At 39.7% G+C, this 16,519-nt stretch overlaps 1 protein-coding gene across 2 annotated transcripts in view; it reads left to right on the plus strand.

The window, feature by feature from the left end:
- Window positions 1-16,519, plus strand: part of LOC139456072 (sphingomyelin phosphodiesterase 4-like) — a 76,675-nt gene that overhangs the window by 3,178 nt on the left and 56,978 nt on the right. For both annotated transcript variants that reach the window (XM_071237577.1, XM_071237578.1), the window contains exon 3: window positions 38-253. In XM_071237577.1, the coding sequence (XP_071093678.1) occupies window positions 38-253 (216 nt within the window). The remainder of the gene's footprint in view (window positions 1-37; window positions 254-16,519) is intronic.

The raw sequence follows: 16,519 nt of genomic DNA on the forward strand, positions 1-16,519 counted from the left end.
GACTTTAATTAAGTATCTCATCTCTCCCTTTTTGCAGGAACTTCGCCATGCCTTGCCATACATCATTGAGAATATGTTTGGCTTTGGCAATGAGAGTGGGTGGGGCATTGACAAGATTGACAAGCACAACCATCCTCAGGAGTTTGAATGTCTTCGGCGATTCCTGGCTCCCGACAGTCGACTTCTGAATCTCATCTACCGGCTGCAAGGGGAGATCTACCTGTCCTATGAGTTCCCCTTCAAATACTTGCCGGTTGGTAGTTTAGTGAAAATACCTTTATTCCGTATGTTTGCGAGATAATCTATGCAGTGTTACCAGAGAAACTGATCAATCTTTGTGATAATTTGTCACCCGTCACTATAATGAATGATGAGATGCAGTTGGCAGTTACTGATAGACAGACAATATCAGCACTCCCCCACAGTTGTGACCAGGCATGTGACAGAAGTTTGTTAATGATGGGTTAGAATTCTTTTACATCATATTTTGAGACTAAATTAATGACCATTATAAAATATATCACTTGAAACATAGTGACCTGGCAGAAGTACCGTGTGACAAAAAGCAACATTGAAATAGTGCGCCAAAACGCACCCAAACGAATGTGTATGGACATGAAAATATTGCGTTTCATGTGCACAATGAACTTTACATATCATGGGACTGTGGTTTTCAGTTTTAGCAGTGCTATAGTTGGCAGGTGGCAACATGTGCTGGTGTTTTCGTCACAAAAGGGAGTTTAGGATAGCAACGTTGTGATAAAACAACAGAGTTACATAGAAATACAAGTTCACCTATAAAAGTGTGCTTAATCCACAATTGGTGGATAAAACTGTTAACAGTATAACATAGTGTAATTGATTACATATTTTGAAAAGTTTGAACTTGTTTCAATAGTATGTTGTTTTGATTTAATCTTCACTCCAGTGACTTATACAAATGTTTTGGTAAATAATGTGTTGGTTTTCTGTTTGATCACTGAACACATGTTATGTAAGTAACTTCATATCAACACATGCTCCGTACTTGTCAATAAAAATGATCCGTGTAACGGGTGTATCAGGAAGTGGTGTAGGCTTAAAGTAGTCCTGCCTGAAGGAAACTGACAGTTTGGTTGAAGTTTTTGGCCACCTCCTTGAGGCAAGTGAGTTAACTAACTATAAAAGTCCAGTTTCCACCCTTGCCAAACTAGGCCTGAATTCCAGAGTTACAGTTTGGCTTGACTAACAAGTCTATGCATAGTCAAATCAAAATCGTGTAACAAAGTAGACATCCGGTTTGTAAACAACACAGATTTCAACGTGCAGATTTCGGTCAACTCCAGAATATGCAAAGCATGTGTACAGCCAACTGGGCGTTGACAGATATTTTGCAAATCTCAGGTGATTTGATGCTTTTTGCATGGGGGTAAGACCCGTTTTATTATAATAAAGATCCTAATTATTGATCAGATCGTCTTGACTGGGTACCGCCATTTTGTTTGAAGCAAATGCAAGTGATATGAGAAATGGACATACATGTATCTAGTCAAAAGGAGGGACAGAGAAGGGACATAACTCATAATAGCCACTGGTGGTGCATCTATTGAGCCCAGATATTTCACTATAGTTTGGCAACTCCCTTGCCTCGGGAAGATGTATTTCTGTTTGATTGTTTTGCAGACATCGTTACTTACATGCTTAATATTATTAATAAGCTATTTACATAAATACTGTATGATAGTTTCCAGAAGTATATTATAAAGTAGGAAATAACATCTACAGAAATTGGCACTAGTCCTGTAGTCCTTTACCAAACTGGCCAACAGCTATGGTATCATAAAGACTAGTAGAAATGTGCCATTTTCACGGGTCTGCTGTATGTTGTCATTGTAATGCCCAGTGGACTAAAAATGTTAGTTTCTACCCCAGTGAAGCCTGGAGTGTACCTACTGGTGCAGTGTAGTTAAAATCAATTACAAATTCTGTTAGAAACATGGACCCAAATCATGTCCTATTTTTCATTGATTATGTGCAACACACACAACTGCCAAGTGTTCTTTGACCTGCAGTCCGACATACACACATACAACTGTCTAATGTTCTTTGACCTGCAGTCCTACATGTACACACACAACTGCCAAGTGTTCTTTGACCTGCAGTCCTACATATACACATACAACTGTCTAATGTTCTTTGACCTGCAGTCCTACATATACACACACAACTGCCAAGTGTTCTTTGACCTGCAGTCCGACATATACACATACAACTGTCTAATGTTCTTTGACCTGCAGTCCTACATATACACACACAACTGCCAAGTGTTCTTTGACCTGCAGTCCTACATATACACATACAACTGTCTAATGTTCTTTGACCTGCAGTCCTACATATACACATACAACTGTCTAATGTTCTTTGACCTGCAGTCCTACATGTACACATACAACTGTCTAATGTTCTTTGACCTGCAGTCCTACATATACACACACAACTGCCAAGTGTTCTTTGACCTGCAGTCCTACATATACACATACAACTGTCTAATGTTCTTTGACCTGCAGTCCTACATATACACATACAACTGTCTAATGTTCTTTGACCTGCAGTCCTACATGTACACATACAACTGTCTAATGTTCTTTGACCTGCAGTCCTACATGTACACATACAACTGTCTAATGTTCTTTGACCTGCAGTCCTACATATACACATACAACTGTCTAATGTTCTTTGATCTGCAGTCCTACATATACACATACAACTGTCTAATGTTCTTTGACCTGCAGTCCTACATATACACATACATCTGTCTAATGTTCTTTGACCTGCAGTCCTACATGTACACATACAACTGTCTAATGTTCTTTGACCTGCAGTCCTACATGTACACATACAACTGTCTAATGTTCTTTGACCTGCAGTCCTACATATACACATACAACTGTCTAATGTTCTTTGACCTGCAGTCCTACATGTACACATACAACTGTCTAATGTTCTTTGACCTGCAGTCCTACATATACACATACAACTGTCTAATGTTCTTTGACCTGCAGTCCTACATATACACATACAACTGTCTAATGTTCTTTGACCTGCAGTCCTACATGTACACATACAACTGTCTAATGTTCTTTGACCTGCAGTCCTACATATACACATACAACTGTCTAATGTTCTTTGACCTGCAGTCCTACATATACACATACAACTGTCTAATGTTCTTTGACCTGCAGTCCTACATATACACATACATCTGTCTAATGTTCTTTGACCTGCAGTCCTACATGTACACATACAACTGTCTAATGTTCTTTGACCTGCAGTCCTACATGTACACATACAACTGTCTAATGTTCTTTGACCTGCAGTCCTACATATACACATACAACTGTCTAATGTTCTTTGACCTGCAGTCCTACATGTACACATACAACTGTCTAATGTTCTTTGACCTGCAGTCCTACATATACACATACAACTGTCTAATGTTCTTTGACCTGCAGTCCTACATATACACATACAACTGTCTAATGTTCTTTGACCTGCAGTCCTACATGTACACATACAACTGTCTAATGTTCTTTGACCTGCAGTCCTACATATACACATACAACTGTCTAATGTTCTTTGACCTGCAGTCCTACATATACACATATAACTGTCTAATGTTCTTTGACCTGCAGTCCTACATATACACACACAACTGTCTAATGTTCTTTGACCTGCAGTCCTACATGTACACATACAACTGTCTAATGTTCTTTGACCTGCAGTCCTACATATACACATACAACTGTCTAATGTTCTTTGACCTGCAGTCCTACATATACACATACAACTGCCTAATGTTCTTTGACCTGCAGTCCTACATATACACATATAACTGTCTAATGTTCTTTGACCTGCAGTCCTACATATACACATACAACTGTCTAATGTTCTTTGACCTGCAGTCCTACATATACACATACAACTGTCTAATGTTCTTTGACCTGCAGTCCTACATATACACATACAACTGCCTAATGTTCTTTGACCTGCAGTCCTACATATACACATACAACTGCCTAATGTTCTTTGACCTGCAGTCCTACATATACACACACAACTGTCTAATGTTCTTTGAGGTTACACACAACCAAATGTTTTCCTGTAGACTTCTACTATAGTAACGTTGTATTTTTTTTTAAAATAACTAAGCATTCAACAGCTATTACCTGTACGTGTGTGCACAGTTTGGCCTTAGAGCAGCAATAAAAAATAAAAAATGACTAGCTTAGTCAGCTCCTTTTCCGAGTACCGGAAGCTAAACACAACACCCCCGTTTCGCACCAAATGTCATCTACTTGAAAATAGCTGTGGTCACATTCAGCATAAGTCATAATTTTGAAAAAGACAGTACTTAATATAGAAAAACATGGTCAGTTTTACTAACTGGGTGGATGTACATTTGAAAGACATAAAAATCTTACAGAATATCCTCCAATCACGATCTGTACTGAAGGCTCCCTACGAAAACCGCACTCTCCAAAGTGGTACTGACTTGGTGTAGTAGAACCTGTAGACAAATCAGAATATATTTGCACTTGTCAAATCTGTGATTTATGTATTGTATACATATGTAGCTTCTCAGAAAAAAAATGGAAATTGGATTAAACTTCACTACTTGTTCTTATCCAGCATGGCACCAGAATACATAGTTTTGATGCACAGAAAGAGTTGTGAGAGTTTAATGATGTACACTTCATCAATGTTTTACAAAAGGTATTTCTGTATTAATAAAGAAGTTTTTACCTTCATGCACTGACCATGGGAGTTCATTTATATTTCATAAAAGATGGGGGTCAGGGGTCAATTCTATAAATGATTGAGGCTGCATAGATCATATCACCCTAAAATATTTTTTCGACTAAAAAAATTGAACAAATCTTTAAACCTCAAAACCAGTTACAATACATTTTTAAAATTGAGTAGTGGTCTGTTGTTTGCCTTCCTTTGCTGACATCATCAGAACATAGCAGAGTCTGCTACATTCATTGAATATGGTTTTGACACTCATGACATGATGCGATTGATATTGTTTGAGATTGCTTGAACTTACACCATCCATTGTTTATATAATTAAACACTCAAATGGCTGTCAGCATTTGGTAAATCATCTATGGAGGGGCTATCACAAATGTTTGTGCTTTCATATACTCCAAAAATCAAAAGTATAATCACCTATGATATAGGCTGGTGACATAAGTACACATGGAAAGGGATCAGAAATAAATCTCAAAATTTGACAGAGAGCATGGAATTCAGGCCAACAATAAGCAAGGGACACATTAAGCAGCTTTAAAGTCATCATATATGTAAGGCTGGATAATGAACTTTACCAGAAAATAGGAAGTAAAGGGGTACATTGTTAACAGCAATCTCAAATGCTGACCAGTGAACCCTACCGCCTATTAAAGCCGAGAAATTGAAATGGACCCTCAAGTAGAAAAAAGCTTTTTGAAACCACAACATGGAAGGAAATTACACTTAACTCTATTGATTTATTTAGTTAAGACTTTAAAATACTCACAGGACATCAAACATTCGTACTGTTTAATGTTTCAAGGTGGCTAAACTTGCTTATTTCAGTTATTTGCCAGTTTCAATGAAACAAAGTTAAAATGCCATGTAATTTTGAAAATGTTCAGCTTATCCTGACATAAATGTAATTCTTTTTATTCACAATTAACAGTGTCATGCAATACCACCTTAAAATAGCGTTTCTCTCCAATAATTTATGGGTTTATAGGGGAATGAAAGATACAATGCATTTTACTAAACAGGGGAGATAATTTAGTTTTGTCGAACACTATCACATTCTTTACAGATGATTTCAGAACCATAATGTTACATTCCAAAAGAGCCAGTGGATATTATTTTCATCTAAGCAGGTTCTGGGACTGGTGTATAGCCCTTACTTCATGTTTGCAAACTAAAAAACTGCACAGTGAGGCATTAAGGGAGCACTGTCAGAAATGTCTAGTGCATGAGGGTGATCTTATTATGGCACTTGATAGTGAGCAACAGAGGGGCCTCAAGTGGACTGGGGTTCTTAAATGTACTTACTGTACCTACATGTCCAAGTTCCACAACTTCTACACGGTAATAGAGCGCAGCGAGGCAAAACAAGGGTTGTCGATCACACACTGCCAACACCAGACTTCGGATCAGCTTCTCCAAATGCCAAATTGGATGTGAAAACTTCTACTTCTTCTGCATGAGTGCACATATACCTCCCCAGTCAACATCAGGCATGCTAAAAGCTGAAAAATGTGTTCAGACAATATCAAATGGCAAACCAGTTTGGATATAACAGCCAGGAGTCAGTTCTTGAGGGGACAAAATAATGATTCGAAAGTCATATGAGTGAAAAAAAAGTCTGTTTTAAGAAACTTAACAGAAAAATAGCATCTTTCATTCACACAAAAGCACCTAATAGAAAGATATATTGGTATGCTACATTGTTTACTATAAATAAGGGGATTTGTGACATATTCTGCTGTCAGCAGTGTACATGTTTCATACTCAAGATAACGGCATCGCGTAACTTGACCGGCAAGCGATTTACACAAGGCAGAAATTGTTGTAGCAGTGGTGACTTTATCCTAATTTGTTGTCAAATTCATCAGTTTCAACAAATTCAGAAGGCAGGAGGAGGGCTTGATGGACAGAGGTACCCTGGGGGGTTCGTGCTGAGTTCGAACACAATACGAAGCAACATTCATTTCCAGGCCATCCAAATGCTCCATTCAACCCAAAATGTCCCCAACTTCACTGTCATTTTTTTTAAATTTGCCTCCATGGTGTATCCATGGTGAAATATAAACAGGAAAGCATGTAAAGTATGAATTACTGAAATGTGCACTCACCCTACAGGTTGCACACAACCAAATGTTTCCCATAGACTTCTATAGTAACGTTATATTTTTTTAAAAAATAACTAAGCATTCAACAGCTATTACCTGTACGTGTGTGCACAGTTTGGCCTTAGAGCAGCAATGAAAAAATAAAAAATGACTAGCTTAGTCAGCTCCTTTTCCGAGTACCGGAAGCTAAACACAACACCCCCATTTTCGCACCAAATGTCACCCACTTGAAAATAGCTGTGGTCACATTCAGCATAAGTCATCATGCTGAAAAAGACAGTACTTAATATAGAAAAACATGGTCAGTTTTACTAACTGGATGGATGTACATTTGAAAGACATAAAAATCTTACAGAATATCCTCCAATCACAGCCTGCAGATATCTCTTGATCTGCACTGAAGGCTCACTACGAAAACCGCACTCTCCAAACTGGTACTGATTTGGTGTAGTAGAACCTGTACCTGCAGTCCTACATATACACATACAACTGTCTAATGTTCTTTGACCTGCAGTCCTACATATACACATACAACTGTCTAATGTTCTTTGACCTGCAGTCCTACACATACAACTGTCTAATGTTCTTTGACCTGCAGTCCTACATATACACATACAACTGTCTAATGTTCTTTGACCTGCAGTCCTACACATACAACTGTCTAATGTTCTTTGACCTGCAGTCCTACATATACAACTGTCTAATGTTCTTTGACCTGCAGTCCTACACATACAACTGTCTAATGTTCTTTGACCTGCAGTCCTACACATACAACTGTCTAATGTCCTTTGACCTGCAGTCCTACATATACACATACAACTGTCTAATGTTCTTTGACCTGCAGTCCTACATATACACATACAACTGTCTAATGTTCTTTGACCTGCAGTCCTACATATACACATACAACTGCCTAATGTTCTTTGACCTGCAGTCCTACACATACAACTGTCTAATGTTCTTTGACCTGCAGTCCTACACATACAACTGTCTAATGTTCTTTGACCTGCAGTCCTACATATACACATACAACTGTCTAATGTTCTTTGACCTGCAGTCCTACACATACAACTGTCTAATGTTCTTTGACCTGCAGTCCTACATATACACATACAACTGTCTAATGTTCTTTGACCTGCAGTCCTACACATACAACTGTCTAATGTTCTTTGACCTGCAGTCCTACATATACACATACAACTGTCTAATGTTCTTTGACCTGCAGTCCTACACATACAACTGTCTAATGTTCTTTGACCTGCAGTCCTACACATACAACTGTCTAATGTTCTTTGACCTGCAGTCCTACACATACAACTGTCTAATGTTCTTTGACCTGCAGTCCTACATATACACATACAACTGTCTAATGTTCTTTGACCTGCAGTCCTACACATACAACTGTCTAATGTTCTTTGACCTGCAGTCCTACATATACACATACAACTGTCTAATGTTCTTTGACCTGCAGTCCTACACATACAACTGTCTAGTGTTCTTTGACCTGCAGTCCTACATATACACATACAACTGTCTAATGTTCTTTGACCTGCAGTCCTACACATACAACTGTCTAATGTTCTTTGACCTGCAGTCCTACATATACACATACAACTGTCTAATGTTCTTTGACCTGCAGTCCTACACATACAACTGTCTAATGTTCTTTGACCTGCAGTCCTACATATACACATACAACTGTCTAATGTTCTTTGACCTGCAGTCCTACACATACAACTGTCTAGTGTTCTTTGACCTGCAGTCCTACATATACACATACAACTGTCTAATGTTCTTTGACCTGCAGTCCTACACATACAACTGCCTAATGTTCTTTGACCTGCAGTCCTACATATACACATACAACTGTCTAATGTTCTTTGACCTGCAGTCCTACACATACAACTGTCTAATGTTCTTTGACCTGCAGTCCTACATATACACATACAACTGTCTAATGTTCTTTGACCTGCAGTCCTACACATACAACTGTCTAATGTTCTTTGACCTGCAGTCCTACATATACACATACAACTGTCTAATGTTCTTTGACCTGCAGTCCTACACATAAGACTGTCTAGTGTTCTTTGACCTGCAGTCCTAAATGTACACATACAACTGTCTAATGTTCTTTGACCTGCAGTCCTACATATACACATACAACTGTCTAATGTTCTTTGACCTGCAGTCCTACACATACAACTGTCTAATGTTCTTTGACCTGCAGTCCTACATATACACATACAACTGTCTAATGTTCTTTGACCTGCAGTCCTACACATACAACTGTCTAATGTTCTTTGACCTGCAGTCCTACACATACACATACTGTTGCGCAGTGGAACTGAATATTTGAGCGTGGTTTAACTTAAATGAAAACTAATGTAAAATTTGTATGACTTACCTTTTTTGTGGTATCCAGGAACTAAACGTGATAACCTGTTATAAAACTATGAAGACCTATAAGGAACTAAACGTGATTACCTGTTATTATATGAAGGAAAGATGAATCAACCTCAAATGAAAGAAACTAAATGCTAATTCTAACAGTTACTCCTAAGGGAGTCTTAACACTGTCTAACACTGTCTAACGCCATGTCTAACCAACGAACTCTCTAACGAACTCTGGCCAACTGTCTAACCATCTAACCATCTAACTAACCATCTAGCGAACTCTAACCAGCTCTCTAGCGAACTATGACCAACTAACTAACTGATGCGCGCTACCGCCTTATATTTGCTCACATCCTCACATTTCACGTGCAGTCACAGCCATACTTTGGTGTGTTCAGGCGATGCGATCGTTATGCATCGGGTGTGTTTTGGAGAACAGATTCCTTTTTAAAACTAACACGAGTGCACGTGAAGCGCGATCTATAGGCTCCGGGTGCGTTATGGAGCACACTTTTAATGAACAAACATGTCTTCAGAACATGCCCCCCTCCATGATAGATCCATGTCTATCATGAAAACCGACTAAACTTAGAAGAAACTGAAAGGAAACTGAATCTATGAGTATGTACATTTGTTGCTGTTATCCAATTTGACAATTTCAGAACTCAACTCCATTCAAGAGGGCAGACCTTCGTGATAGGTCTTTTCAAGACTGTTTTGCCAACTTGAACATCAAGGACGCGCACGTGATCATCCTTTCCAGGATACGTTTTGAGAACTCTGCCAAGAGGCCAAACTCCACGAGGAGTATCTGGAGATACCACAATGACAACGTCATCAACCTGTATGTCTCTGGATGGTGTAAACCATTTCTTTCTGACGTTGAGAGTCGGGAGCCACTCCCTCATCCATCGTTTCCACACATGTCTGATGAGTTCTTGAACTCTCCTCCATCGCTTCTTTGGGCTGAATGAGGTAGAGTCTAACTCTGGTGCGAAATCTCCACCCACCTGACCATGTAGGAAATGGTTGGGCGTAAGAGGCACATCATCCTGTGCATGTGCACTTTGATAGGTCAAAGGCCTAAAATTCAGAAGAGCTTCAGCTCCTGCAAAGGCTGTCATCAGCTCTTCATCACTGACGTCACCTGAACTCAGTATAGCATAGATAGCCCGTTTTGCTGACTTCACTAAAGTCTCGAAAACACCTCCAAAATATGGTGCGTGTGGAGGATTAAACAACCACTTCACACTTTTGTTTGCCAAGGTTGACTTAATCACATCCGAGTTTAGTCCAGAAATGAGCTGCTTCAGCTCCTTTGCAGCACCAACAAAGTTGGTTCCATTATCCGAGATTACCTCCTTTGGCATACCTCGTCTGTGAGCCATACGAAACAGGGCATTCAGAAAGGAATCCGTGTCTAAACCGAATGCCATTTCTAAATGAACCGCTCGGGTTGACAAACATGTGAAAAGGCAGAGATAACGTTTCTGTCGACTCTTGCCTCGACCCTGTACAGTGAAAAAGGGACCTGCATAGTCCACACCTGTCGTCACAAATGCTTTCATTGTACACCTCACTCTGATCTTCGGTAGGTCTGCCATTATCTGATGCGCTGGTTTGGCTTTTTGTCGTCTACACCAAGAACATTCTCTTTCCCACTGACGGATTTCCTCTCTAGCTGAAATAATCCAAAACCTAGATGAAACTGCTGATAACGTACTGTTCGTACCTGTGTGATTGACCTGCTCATGGTAAAACTTGACAATCAGTTTGGTGACCGAACTATGTCTAGGGAGTATAATTGGAAATCTGGCACTGAATGACAATACGTCAGCAAATCTGAGTCTCCCTCCTGTCCTCATCAACCCATTTTTATCAACGTAAGGCTGTAAGCCAAACAACTTGCTGTTTGAAGGCAAGTTTGATTTCCTCATCAGTGACGAGTAGTCATCAGAAAATTCTTCTCTTTGAGTCCTGACCATAATTGTAGTTTCGGCGTCCTCAATTTCTTCAGGATCAAGTTCACCCTTTTTCCTAAGTGAATATGGAAACCTAGCGTTGTTCAGAAATCTAAAGATCCATGCCGACACTCTACACAATCTCTTCCAACTAGAAAATCTAGCTGGCGCTAATCTCCAAGAGATTGGATCAGACTTAGTAAACATGGCGATGTTTACTTGAGAAGAAGGCTTCTTCAGTTCTGATGTCTCAGTATTGTCCATGTCAATGGTCTGCTTCGGCCATTCGGTTTCATCATGTGTCATAAATTCAGGTCCATTCAGCCATTTCTCTGTCAAAAGTGCTTCAGCGTCTACACCTCTACTAAGAATGTCTGCAGCATTCAGTTTGGATGGTACGTATTTCCACTGACTGATGTTTGTATGCTCCTGTATGTATCCAATCCTATTTGCTACAAATGGCTTAAAACACCGACTCTGTCTTTTGATCCACCACAGTACGTTCTGGCTGTCTGACCATAGCGTTGCACGCTGCGAAGGTAATTCTAATGCCTTTGTTATAGCCAGTAACAGTCGTACACCCAGAACTGCCGCAAGCAGCTCCAATCGAGGCATACTAAGTGCCTTGAGGGGAGCAACATGGCACTTGGAAGCAACTAGATAACTCGACTTTGTGTCATCTTCACGAGTGGTTACTAAATATACCACAGCTCCAAATGCTGCCTCTGAAGCATCTACAAATGTGTGCAACTTCATCTTTGAAGTATCTAAGCTAACCTCAAGCCCCCTTGGAATTTTAACAGAACACAACTTTTCGATTTCAAGGTACCATGACCATGCTTTTTGTTCCAGATCTGGACTGAGGGTTTCATCCCAGTTAACACCGGATATCCACATTTCTTGCAGAAGAACCCTTGCCCTAATAATGAATGGACCTAAGAACCCAAGAGGATCAAACAGCTTAGCAGTTTCTTTCAAGAAATTCCTCTTAGTCATCTTGATATCCTGCTTTAAGGACATGAAAGAAAATCTAAACTCATCTGATTCTGCATTCCACAGTAAGCCCAGTGCTTTTACAGATGGCAATTCACTCATTTGAATATTAATCTCTTTCAATCTATCCTCTTCTGGTATTTCTTGGAGAACTTGCACGGAATTGGAAACCCACTTACGAGCATGCATACCTGCTGTACTCCAGAGCTGTTGCAGCTGTTTGTAAAGCTCTATAGCTTTGCTATTTGTGTCAACGGAATCCATATTGTCATCCATATATGTTGACTTTTCCACGGTTGCTGCAGCCAATGGAAGTTCTTTCTCCATGGACTTAGCATGTTCTTGAGTGATATACTGAGCTAAAAAGGGGGAACAATTTAGTCCAAACACAACCTTTGAGAACTCAAACACATCTGGCTTTTTGTTGAGATCCATAGACCTCCAAAGAAACCTTAGATATGGACGGTCATCCTGAGCGACTTCAATTTGAAGGTACATTTCAGCAATATCGCAAATGATTGCAACAGGATGTTTGCAAAAACGAAGCAAGATCTCAAATAGATCATTCTGGAGTTTTGGTCCTTGATGAATGGCATCATTTAAAGATATGCCTTTATTCTTTGCAGATGCGTCAAATACGATTCTTACCTTTGTTGTACTTCTGTCTGGTTTAATGACTGGAAAATGTGGTAAGTACCATTTACTTTGATCTATTTCTGTTTCAGGTACCTTTCTGATGTAACCTTTTTTCAGGTATTGTTCTATGACTTCATTGTAGGCTCCCGAAATCGTTTGATCCTTTGACAACTTCTTTTCTAAATTAAGAAGACGATTGTATGCCATGTCATAATTGTTTTTCAGATTCTCATGACCCTCCTTCCATGGAATGCCAACCTGATATTTGTCTGCTTTGTAAACAAGGGACTGTTCTACAGCCTTAACTGCATCATTTTCATCAATGCTTCTAATCGATGTCAAACCTGAAATGCTTTCAGACTCCCAAAATGAGTGAATCAAAGATTCAATATCTGTATCTGCGATTGCTTCTATTTCTGTATTTCTGATGAAGAAGGAACCTGCTACATGTGTTTTGTCTGAACCTGATACAGCACCAACACAGGTCCAACCTAAGGGTGTCAACCGAGCCACAGGCTCTCCTTGAGCTCCACGGACCTCTTTAAGAGAGGAATGCAGCTCTATATAATCCATACCTAACAGGATGTCAACTCTTGGACGAGAACTTACCTTTGGAAATTTTATTTTCATCAAATGTGGCCATTCCTTGGCATGTTTTCGCCAATCAATGACTTCCATTCTACCTGTTACTTTGGTAGTTGTCAAAGCTGTGATGTTCATGTCAACGGAACCATCAGTACTTTCTAAGCCAATATCAATCAGCATACTATCAAATATTTCCTGTTTGTCATTGAGGACATTGACTGACACTTGCTGTGTCTGACCTTGAACACCAAGTTCTGCTGCTACATCCTCGTTGATGTAAGTATGCGTGCTGGCATCATCCAGCAAGGCATTAACCATCATTCTGTGCTGACCATTTTTCAGGATAACAGGAACTGTCCTAAGTGAAAGGTAATGACCTTCCTGCTTAGAAGTTGCCATGGTGATTGTTTCTGACCTACCTGCTTGTGGTGTTCTTGTTGTGGTATGTTTGATCTCTACATTACCACTGTCGGCCCTAGCACTGCTTGTAACTTTGGTTTGATCATGAAGTAACCTGTTATGATTTGCTTTACAACCATCAATCCCACACTTCAAAACTCTGCTACACGATCTTCCCAGATGACCGATATCAAGGCAACGAAAGCATAAACCTAACTGTTTTGCCCTTTCCCAGCGTTTAGGTAGGCCAATAGATTTAAACTCTATGCAATCTGAAGTGTCATGATCTGCTTCATGACACACATGACATTGCCTTGCCCTAGTTTTATTGTGTGTGGTTGCATATGTTCCTTTCTTAGAACTATCTCTCTTGTCTGTTGTCTTTGACCTATCAGCTATTCCATGTTTTACCTCTGAAGCTATCGTTTGGAACTCTGCTTCTTGCAGAATCCATTCCCTAAGCGTCTCAACAGACTCTTGTCTTTGGTGCTCAAATAACCATCTGTGGAACTGAGTAATCATAGGCTCATTCATTTTCTTAACCAGTAGTGAATACAAACATCCACTACCAAGTTCCTCTATTTTATCAGATTCCCTCAGACTGACTACAGCTACATCAAGCATGTCCGCAAATTTGTCCATATCCTTAGCATTCCCTAATCGTATTGGCTTGAAATTGTATATTTCTTCCAATTGCAATGCTACCTGGCGTCTCTTGCCGCCTTATTTTCTGTCCAGTCTCTCCAAGGCTACGTCATAGACCGAAGCACTGTGACCTAGCCTTGCAACTATGTGTGCTGCTTCTCCGGAAAGGTACTGCTTCAATTGCAGAAGTTTATATTCATTGGTGGCTGGAGCTTTATCAACACATGCCATAAAAGCAGACTTCCAGCCTTCATATTCTCTGACATCGCCAGAAAATACTGGAATGGAAACTCTCTTCAATTGTTTCCACATGTCTTCACCTACATTGTGTTGCCTAGATGACTTACCTGAAGTTGTATAACACCCTTTTGTGTTATCTGGGACTGGTGTCCGTTTCATAACCATATTTGACCTTTGTTGAAAATGGCCTAACTTGAACGCAGCATGTTTGTAACCATGGTTACTGATTTGCCCAGCGCCATCACTGTCCAAGTCTGCATCGTGCAACAAACCTTTACAGCTATCATGCGACCGATTCGCATCGAATTGGCGAGACCTTAACATTTCTGACTGAATGCTTTTTGCGTCCGAACTAACATGTGATCTATTCTTAAGAAATGTTTCAGCCTTATCAAGGGCAAGTTCAATTTCATCTTCAACAGTTTCTATCTCCTTACTAGTTTTCTGAACTTTCTCTAGGTCACCAACCCAGTTGTAAGCTTCTAGTAATTCCACTATGAGACCTATAGCCTTGCTTTGCAGAAAACTTACCTGATCAATTAGACTCCTAATTGTCTTACGATCTGGTGTCTCAAGTTCAACTAAATTCAACAATTTGTTTTTTGATTTTGTCAAAGCAGACTTTGTAATAGTTTTCTGATGCTTAAGTTTAGCTATTTTTAGCTCAAGCTCAGAAGTGTTCTGTTTTAGTCCAACGTCTGAAGAAGTGTACTGTTTCAGCGCTACGTCTGAAGAAGTATCCTTTTCTATTTCCGCCTTACTCGCAGACCCTAACTGCGACATACTGCTTGCATGTAACAATCAGCTATACCTAATGCTAAACTAACGAAAGCCTAATACAAAACTAAAATATTCTAACCAGAGAAACCACGCTCTGCTACCAAATGTTGCGCAGTGGAACTGAATATTTGAGCGTGGTTTAACTTAAATGAAAACTAATGTAAAATTTGTATGACTTACCTTTTTTGTGGTATCCAGGAACTAAACGTGATAACCTGTTATAAAACTATGAAGACCTATAAGGAACTAAACGTGATTACCTGTTATTATATGAAGGAAAGATGAATCAACCTCAAATGAAAGAAACTAAATGCTAATTCTAACAGTTACTCCTAAGGGAGTCTTAACACTGTCTAACACTGTCTAACGCCATGTCTAACCAACGAACTCTCTAACGAACTCTGGCCAACTGTCTAACCATCTAACCATCTAACTAACCATCTAGCGAACTCTAACCAGCTCTCTAGCGAACTATGACCAACTAACTAACTGATGCGCGCTACCGCCTTATATTTGCTCACATCCTCACATTTCACGTGCAGTCACAGCCATACTTTGGTGTGTTCAGGCGATGCGATCGTTATGCATCGGGTGTGTTTTGGAGAACAGATTCCTTTTTAAAACTAACACGAGTGCACGTGAAGCGCGATCTATAGGCTCCGGGTGCGTTATGGAGCACACTTTTAATGAACGAACATGTCTTCAGAACACATACAACTGTCTAATGTTCTTTGACCTGCAGTCCTACACATACAACTGTCTAATGTTCTTTGACCTGCAGTCCTACATATACACATACAACTGTCTAATGTTCTTTGACCTGCAGTCCTACACATACAACTGTCTAATGTTCTTTGACCTGCAGTCCTACATATACACATACAACTGTCTAATGTTCTTTGACCTGCAGTCCTACACATACAACTGTCTAATGTTCTTTGACCTGCAGTCCTACATATACACATACAACTGTCTAATGTTCTTTGACCT

The sequence above is a fragment of the Haliotis cracherodii genome, unplaced genomic scaffold (genome assembly GCF_022045235.1).
Source record: "Haliotis cracherodii isolate W230 unplaced genomic scaffold, xgHalCrac1.p SCAF_11, whole genome shotgun sequence".
NCBI lineage: Eukaryota > Metazoa > Mollusca > Gastropoda > Lepetellida > Haliotidae > Haliotis > Haliotis cracherodii.